The 9,903-nt window shown below is 31.6% G+C and overlaps 1 protein-coding gene across 1 annotated transcript; it reads right to left on the bottom strand.

The window, feature by feature from the left end:
* Positions 1-8,338: 8,338 nt before the first annotated feature.
* Positions 8,339-8,931, bottom strand: LOC115725635 (uncharacterized). The gene has a single exon (XM_030655215.2). It carries the CDS (start codon positions 8,824-8,826, stop codon positions 8,584-8,586), a length of 243 nt encoding a protein of 80 aa, XP_030511075.1. The 5' UTR covers positions 8,827-8,931; the 3' UTR covers positions 8,339-8,583.
* Positions 8,932-9,903: the final 972 nt, after the last annotated feature.

A 9,903-nucleotide genomic window follows, 5' to 3' on the forward strand; every position in this document is an offset into this window, starting at 1 on the left:
TTTTCATCATGATACTTAAATATTATTATTTTCATGACATTTAATTAAATAGAAAATTATTTTAAGTTGGAAACTTTTTATAACAACTTAAATTTGAATAATTTTCAAAATATATTTTATTTATTTTATTAATCAATATTTTCGAAATTGCATTTGATTATGCAAGATGACTTTAAATTTATCTTGAAAAATAGATTAAAGTTGTAAATTAATTATTTATTTTAATTAATTCTTGAATCAACTTAAATCAATGATTTTTTCATTTAATGATTAATTTAAAATAAAGGAACTAAAATATATTATTATTAGAAATTGAATTAATTAGTCAAAGAAAATCTAGAAAGATAGTATTTTTGCTTGAAGTATTTTTTCTAGTAAAGATTAATTTATTTTAAATATTTCAAAAATTGTATAATTTTATACTTTAATTTTTCGAAATACAATATATATTTTTATAGAAAATTTAAATTTGAGTTGCAAATTAATTTAAATTAATACAACTTAAATTAAATAATTTTCTTAATATTTATTGGAAAATTAATACTAAGATGGAAATAATTCATTTTATTTTCTTAACCATCTAAGTTTAATTTTATAAATATTAAATTAAATTTTATTTAGAATTTTATTCTAAATTTAATATTTAATTAAATAAATATATATTTAAAATAAATAAATAATAAAAGAAAATATATTTAAATAATGAGCTTTATTATTATTAAGATATTCGATCTCCATTGTTGGTTTTACATAGCTATTGTTTTAGTGAGTAATCCTCCCTAATGGAGGAACGTTCATTAGCAAGTTAGCACCGTTTAATCTCGAGAGATAAGTATGTTTGTAATTGTTTTATATTAGTATTGATCACCCTAATGGTGGCGACTGTATTTGACTTACAAACGTATGAAACAATAGTGGAAGCTCATGAAATAAGAATGACCTTGACTCTCGCCTAAACGGGACAACGTCGGATTCTCTTTTCGATCGAATAAAAGGTTGCTAGAATATTTATTATTTTAGATGAGCTGACAACTCTATTTAATGGATGATAGCTTTGACTCTCGCCTAAACGGGACACTGATATCAGTTTGTTGAAAACCTTGGAAATTATTTAGGATTGTATGTTTTAGTATTTTCTCTTGTCATTCCTACTTGCTATGTGCTAATAATTTCTGAATAAGATTTTGTGTTAAACCATAATGTATTTCTATTCATTATTTTGTAGTATCCTGAATTTCCATGTCAAATCCCATGTTATCACTGTTGACTGAAAATAAGCTAAATAGATCTAACTTCCATAAATGGAAAGAGAACATTAATATTGCTCACATAGGTAAAAGTGCCCTATTTGTGTTGACTGAGCCGTCTCCTGAACAGCCGGGTGACAATACAACCAAAGCTGTTAAAGAGAAGTTCGAGCGTTGGCAGAATGCTAGCAACAAAGGTCGATACTTCATGCTTTCCAGCATGGTTGACACCTTGAAAACAAGGTTTGCTAACGCTGTCACGGCTGCAGAAATTATGACGTAGTTAACTGAGCTATTCGGTATGGCATCTATCTAGTCTCGCTTTGATGCGACTAAGAAATTCATCAACGCACGGATGGAACCCCATCAGAATGTGCGTGATCACCTTCTTCAAATGGCAAGTTATTTCCACGAAGCCCAGAATCATGGTGCTGAAATGGATCAGACAACTCAAGTGAGTCTTATCTTGAAAAGTCTGACTCCAGCTTTTCTGCCCTATACATCAAATTATGTCATGAATAAGAAGGAACAAGACTTTCACACGTTAGTCAATGACCTTCAGACATATGAAAATTTGATTGGAGGACCCAAGAAGAAAGGGAGTAAACCTCAGAATTCTGGAAATGGTAATGGGACGAGTAATCCTGAGGCACACGTTGCCTCTACTTCCAAACCCAAGAATAAGAAGAAGTGGAAAAATACCAAGAAGCGAGCTCAAGCTGTGAAAACAGCTAAGAACAAAAAGGCTGCTGCTTCTGGTGATACACCAAAAGGAAAGTGTTTCTACTGCAATGAGAAAGGCCATTGGAAACCCCAATGTCCTAAGCTTCTTGCAAAGAAACAAGGTATTTCTTTCTATAAACTGATGTGTTTTAGTGAATTATTATCCATTTGGATTATTAATTCTAGACTACTAACCTTGTTTATTTGTTTTTCTTCTTACAACCCAAGCTGCTTGAACTCAGGTGCTATCTTAGCGAGTTGGTTTTAAAAGCTTGACAAAGGGGTGGAGTTCGTCCAAGATAAAGATGAAGCTCATTTATTTATTTTTGAATTAATTGTTTCAGTTTTAAAACAATTTGGATTTCAAGTTTGGGATTTTATTCCCTGTTCTTTTCTCATGATGTTGCAAACATTTTTTTTGAATTTATAATTAAATTCTTTTTACAAATAAATTGCAATCTATGAGTTGAGCTTCATTACTTTATCTTATATATCAATTACCAATTATTATATTTATTATGTTTGTATGTGTATGTGTTTTATTATTGATACAAATTCTATAGTTATTTAAACTCTTTATAGAGTTATTACTACATAAACACTAGAAATTATTTCTATGTTTATGAATAATTGTTAATTCTAAAACAATCATTAAGAATTTGTTTAATAAAAGATCTTTTGATCTGATAGGGGTGGAGAAAAAGTTAAGAATAATATGCAGTTCAACAATCTTTTATATCTTTTGAACTCTGGATTATATTCGAAGCTCCACATAAATTCTATAACACTTAGAGAATCATGATCTCTATAACCTTTAGGGGTGGATCATAATCTCTATATACTTAGGGGTGGACTATATTCCACAGTACTCTTTGTGACACATAATTTTAAACATGGAAATCAATATAATAAATTAGCTATTATCAGAATAAATCCTTGATCTTGATTATATGTTCCAGTTTAGATCAACTGTTGTAGTAGATAATGATACCAATAAAGGTCTTTGATAATGTATCACACTACCTTAATTGAGTGGGAGAATTTTAAAGTTCTTTACCCATTTTCATTTGGTTGACACTTGTGATAGGAACTTAAGAACACTACTGATAAAGCAAATCTAACCATTCACGTGGATAGAAATAAATTTTCAGAATTATGAGAATAAGATAGAAGAATTCTTGCATAGTCAATTTGAATGACTTGAGTTAAGATTTCTAATCCTCATAACAATTTTATGGTGTCTTAATTTGATTGCTTAATCTCTAGCATGTATTTTACACTTCAAATACTAGACTGCTATGTTGTTGACATAGTCTTAAAGAAACTTACAGTTTCAGACTAAGATAATAAGTCACAACTAGATATCCCTCAAAACAATAATAAGAGGTTAATTTTTTTTTTAACTAGACATCTACTATTGAGTGGGAGCTATCTGAGATGTAATCAAATGGGAACATTAGGGGACAGTCAAGAAGATTTATGAACGTGACCTATATGTTAGATATTAAGGAACTATACATTAGTAATCCTAATATCCACACCAACTCATTAAGATTTTGAGATGGTGGTTACTCTGGGGGTGGAGGAGTTATTATAGAAGAGTGTAAAAACCCATCTATAATAATTCAAGCTCCATCAGAGAAGATATACATAACTTTGTAAATTCAAATTTACCAGAAAGTTATTCTACTGAAGAAAATTCTACACTGCATTATCTCAGTTCCAAATTTAAAAAAAAAAAAGAGGGATATGTCTTCTGTTTGTTCAGATGTACTTAATAAGCAGTAAGGATTTCAATATCCCTTGATGAGTAAAGCATATAGTTAAGGATGTTTCATAATATTTTATGAACCTGGTTCCAGAAATTTGGGTGGATTCAAATATACTACACTTGATCTATAGATCAAGACAGCATATTGATTGGAATGCACAACTTGTTTTATGTTAGTGCAGGTGGGAGTTTGTTGGGTTTCGTGTCCTAAATAAAACCCATTACAATCTGATTAGTTATCAATTTAAGAATTTTGAAGTGGTTTATGTTAACATGTATTTTTCATGTTTATGGTAATATATATTTAATATATGCACAAAATCAGTTAAGTCCAGAACATATATTTATTCACAATTACAGTATTGTCAACACAGTGAAATGTGATTGTGATTATATGATTCAAAACACTAAGTCCTGTTTCATCAGTGTTTTGGATTTACACTGATGTGATAATCAGCGATCAAGTATACTTACACTTTGAGTAAGTGTTATGTTCTTTCCAGGACATTGGTAAAGTATACTAGTTTCGAATGTATGGAATATACATTGGACTGGACCGATATTGAACTTGGTCAAGATATTATAAACTTACCGTTGTATCTTTTCAAGTCAATATCACTAGTTGATCTTAGATTAAAAGAATCTAAATCCTGATATGCTTAGGCTCAATCTCAGGAATGCTATTCATGTTCTTTGATTTATTAGTTAAGCCTACTTTTGGGTCAGGGTGATACGTATATTTTGGGAACATGATAGTATGACTGAGTGGGAGCGCTGAACATAAATATGGAATCTATAGCTTCTACTGGTGTATAGAAGTCAAGTGATGATTCCCTTCGAGCGTAGCTAAATAGTAGTAAATGGATGAGCTCTTGTTTCAGTGACTATTTCTTAGATCACTAAAACATCATTTACAGGTAGCTAAGTGTTTTAAGGGGCCAAATACATTGAGGGGTGAAAACGGTAAATTTTATCCCATCTCGATGTAAATCATCTATATAGAGGATCTTTGATCACATTAAGATTATAACAATGGTTAAATGAGATAGCATATCTATATCGTGAAACATATAGATTGCTCTATATAAGTCTGAGAGTGTAATTCCAAGTTCTAAGAGTGGATTCAACAAGGAATTAATAAGTTAGGGAATTTACTTGGTAAATTCGGTTCGACTTATTGGAAGCTCAGCAATATAGATCCATGGTCCCCATTCTAGTTGAGACCATACTGTTTGTAAGATTCAATAATTTATTTATGTTTAATCAATTATAATTCTAAAAGTTAGACTATGTCTAATTTGTGAATTTTCACTAAGCAGGGGTGAAATTGTAAAGAAAAGAGATTCTAGGTTTATTTATTAATTAAGAGACTCTATATGTCTAATTAATAATTATATTAAATGACAATATTATTTAATAATCTATTTTAGTTATTAAATAATTAGTTTTGGCATTTAAATGGTTAGATTTTGAAAATTGGCATTTTTGAGAAAATAGAAATAAAATTGTGGAAACTGCAAAATCCAAGTGAGGCCCATTCACACCCATGGCCGGCCACTTGTGTGTGTATTTCCCAATTATTATTTTCAATTTTAATGCTAAATTAATTACTAACCTAAACCTAGCAGTTATCTATAATTGGAAAGTGGTGGCTCAAACCAAATAAGGCCGTTATGCAATTACTCAGTAATTCAGGAAACTGCTTCTTTCAAAAAGTTGAGCCTTCCCTTTCTCTCTATACATAGCCGCCCATCTCTTCTTCTTCATGAGTGAATCACAACACAAGAAAGATACAATTTCGAAATCCTAGTGAGAGAGTAGTGCCCACACACAGCAAACAGTACCTCAATCATAGATTGGAAGACTGTGAAGGATCAAATCCAAGAGAAGGACATTCGGACTCAGATCTTGATTATACTATGCAACAGAAAGGAATCAAGGGTTAGAGATCTGAGTGGAAGGAGACATATTATTCCGCTGCACCCACTGTAAGGTTTCTCATACTTGACATGTGTTTATTTATTATCGTTTTAGAAGTTCATATTTAGGTTGTTAATCAACATACTTGTGAGTAGATCTAAGATCCTGGTAAAATAAATTCCAACATTATCATGGGTTGGTTTCTAGGGTTTCTCTCGTTACCACGGGGAATCTCCTGATTCCCAGGCCTAGGCTATCTCGCGTCCTCATTCATGCGAGAAGCTTCTAGTACATCATTTTGTTCGTTCCCTTGGTTCATAAATCCTTGGGATCCTTGAGGAACGTCTCATTGTTGCTCTTGATTATTTGTCTGATTATCATTGGAACATCCCTTGTACCCCCAGGTTGCTCTTCCTAGGTGTTTTAGGGATTTCCTTGGTTTGTTTCCTGTCTCCTGGTTCTCGAATCTCGAGGTTCGCCTCGTGGTCTTCTTACCGCAGGATCAGGTTGATTCTGAGGATTTGCTCCTTGTGTCGCCCTGGCCGCTGCAGCCTCTTTTTCCAACTTAGCATTTTGTTGGTTAGATTCGGCTATGCGTTGCCGGAGTTGTCTATTTTCTTTTTCTAACAATGGTACATACCTAGTTGGATCATAAGCATCCTCACTTCTAGGTACGTATCTGGCAGAATTATCGGTAACTTCATTCCTTGTTTCTGAATTTCGATCACCACCACCACCATTCCTCCTTGAACGTGGTGTTCTAGTGGTATGGGGTCTCTGAGATCCCATTGGCTCTTTTCTAGGGCGACGTGTGGTTTCTTCAGGGCGATTTCTATCATTTTGATTGTTATCAGCCATTGAATATGGATAGATTTTTGTTCGTAAGGAGAGATTTTTCTGAGTTTTATCACTAAGACTCTCAATGAAAGCACCAAACTGTTAACACATATTTTCGTTAACTAAAATTAAATAGTCTTTTAGTAATAAATTTTCTACAGAAATTAATAAATAATAAAAGATATAATAACTCCAGATATTTTTACGTGGTTTTGTAGTTAAAATCTACATACTCCACGAGTTCTTATTAATTAGGGATATTTTAGAGTACAGAATACAATATATGATATTGAATAATAATGATTCTTTCTCAAAATTGTCATCTTTTCCCTTATGGAATCTCTCCCTATATATAGGAGTATACGCTGGTAGTTATTCTTTTTAGGATAGATTTAAATATAAATGTAAGTGAAACGTGGACAATCACCACGTTTCATTTAAATCACACGTGAGATAATACTAAATAACTACCCAACTATTCGTTAGTTTAATCCTTTAGATGGTTATTGCTGACGTGGAAGGTTACATCTTCTCTGATTTGAGTTATCTTTCTTGTCCATCTTGACAAGAGAAAACACTAAGTGTTTGGAAGGTTTCCATCTCGCTATGTCTTCTTTGTGGCTTGTAATGCGAGGTGATCTGCTCGCTATATATAATACAAAGCAGTTTATGTTGATACATTCATTCTGCTCGGGTGGATGAATATCCCCTTCTTGTTTGTATATTCTGAGGCATGCATATGTCTCGTTAATCTCAAATCAATAGCTATTATTCTTGTCTCGTGTTTGACTATAGAGCCAATGAGTTTTGAATATTATCTATTTATCCTTTAAATATTAACGAGTTATTCAATATGCATTTAATGATATCGTTATATCATTCAAAATTGATTCATATTCCATATATTGGACACGTGTCAACTTCTGAAGTGTAGTCGAATTTCGGATATAACACCCATGTTGTGACTAAAAGGTCTGTGGCTAAAAGTATTAGTCACAAAAATCACAATTTGTTGTGACTAAATATGTTTTTAGTCACAATACTAATTATGACTAAAACTAAATTAGTGACAACTTGTATCTAAATACTATGTTTAGTCACAAATAATTTTTTATTATGACTAAAAGTTACATTTAGTCACAAAAAAATTTTGTTGTGACTAAAAAGTTGTCACTAAAGTAGTTGTTTTTTGTAGTGAATAACAGAGTTTGTACTGACAAAATTAGAGAAAAATTAAAGTTTTACAAATATTAGGTACTTATGCCGCTAAAAATAAACATTTGGTTTATGTCACTTACAAACTTAAAATTTTAAATACTTATGCCGCTACTTACTCTTATTCATATTATACTTATACTTCATATCTTCTCTAATAATTATCCGTTAAATAGTTAGTTTTAGGACATAGAATTCAACAAAGGTGTCTCAAGCGATGTTAATCAAACCACTAATTCCCATCAATTCAAAACTCTTGTATCCAAGATGACTTTTCATACATTTCACTTTGCTTTTGGTCTGCTGACCTTGTATATATTGTTTTTGTATCAACTCATTTCATTCAGATTGAATTAAATGAAATGTTTGATCTCTAATATATATAGCCACACTCTTTCTCGGTGATTTTCCTGAAAAAGTCGTCGAGAAAGGGAACATGAAGGTTTTCACCATCAAGAAAAGTATATTGCCTACCTATTTCGGCAACTTAGCTTATATTTTGTCGTAAAAATAGTCTTATATATAACAGTATAGTGAACAAAAGATTAAAGAAAGTACGAAATATAACCACTGAAGAAAGCACATATATGTGACTGAATAAATCTGATATATATATATGTCGATCGATTGCTAAATTATAAATTTATAATACAATGTTTTTCATACAAAATCCAACATTAACCTTCAAAGTAATTTTATACAAATGAAATAACCAAAGAATAAAAGAATCCTACACACTAACAAATTAAACAATACAAACAGCAATACAAATTGATCAAAACATTCTAGCTAGTTAATAACAAACTTGTATACAGCTAATTAAGAGCCTAACTTTGATTTAGGTGTGGTTGCCGCAACAGTACTGGATCCTTAAGAACCCGATGGAGAGAGCTCACCGCCGGCTGGCATATCGGCCAGAGCAGCCATGAAACGGCGAATTGAGACAGAGCGAGCTGGTCGGAAGCTATGTGACCTCTTCAGATCACTACTCGAAAATACGGTCGAAGATTTCGAAAGGATCAAATATACCAAAGCTTGAACCATAAAGAATATTGCTATCTTTATCACCATTTCCGATCCTGAAAAGCTACTTCCAATAATCGAATCCATCATACAATTAACAGGGAGTTGTTCGAAGATGTTAAATATTTCTGGCCTGTCTTTTCAATTTGTTCTTTGTTTTCTCTTCTTTCTCAGATGAGTAATTGATATAATGAGCAGCCAAATGTATGGAATGGTTTATATAAGGGATGGAGATTGGAGTGTTGAGATCAAAAATTGGGGAGCAGAGGAATTTCGAGGAATAAACGTTGAGATAGTCTTTGGTTGACTCAGTCGCCATGCATTGCACGAATTATTATTTGAGCTATTTAATTGATTAATTCTTAATGTGATTATAACACGTGGTGACGTGGATTGTTCTTATTTCTTATCCATTTACAATTAACTATTAAACACGTTTGCCAACTTTGTTGGGAAAGGGTAGGTGGGCCCCATTGGAGTTGCTATTACTGTGCGCTTGGTCAAATGTAGCTGCTTTTCGCTCTATGGCCCACGATGGCTTAGCCGTCAGTCAATGAAATTATAATAATACTTACTTATAGCTTGCATCTTTGGTAGAGACCAAATATATTGACCCAAGCTTTTCGTTTCAGTGCCTTAATTTTTTTTCATTAATGGTATCACTAAGTTTACAATCACAACAAGCCAAATGCTCAATGGTCATTCAGTGCTGTAGTTTAGATTAGAAAATGATCTACAGTATTAATTGGATAATAATCTTGTATTAATGAGAATTTCTTTTGCATTACCAATTATTTTTTCTTTTGCAAAATAAACATTTTCAATAGAAAAAAGAAAAATACAGTTCCATAGAAAGTAAATGAAAATACTATATTATTTCTCTTTATTCTTCTTAAGAAAAACAAATTATTTTAGCAACTTAATAATTATTTATTCTTTATAATATTAGAAATTTTATAATGCATTAAAAAAAAATCAAAACAAACCAAAACATATGATTTGAAAATAACTTAATACTCACGTATATATTTATATTTTATTTATACGAATTAGTATTTAATGGAGGTCCGGGTTTTGTTTTTGTACATACAGACCAATTATTTCATGGTTTGGATGGATATATGTTGTTGTATTCAATCCAAGCAAGCACACTCGTCATTAACTTGT

This window comes from Cannabis sativa, chromosome 6 (genome assembly GCF_029168945.1).
Source record: "Cannabis sativa cultivar Pink pepper isolate KNU-18-1 chromosome 6, ASM2916894v1, whole genome shotgun sequence".
Lineage (NCBI taxonomy): Eukaryota > Viridiplantae > Streptophyta > Magnoliopsida > Rosales > Cannabaceae > Cannabis > Cannabis sativa.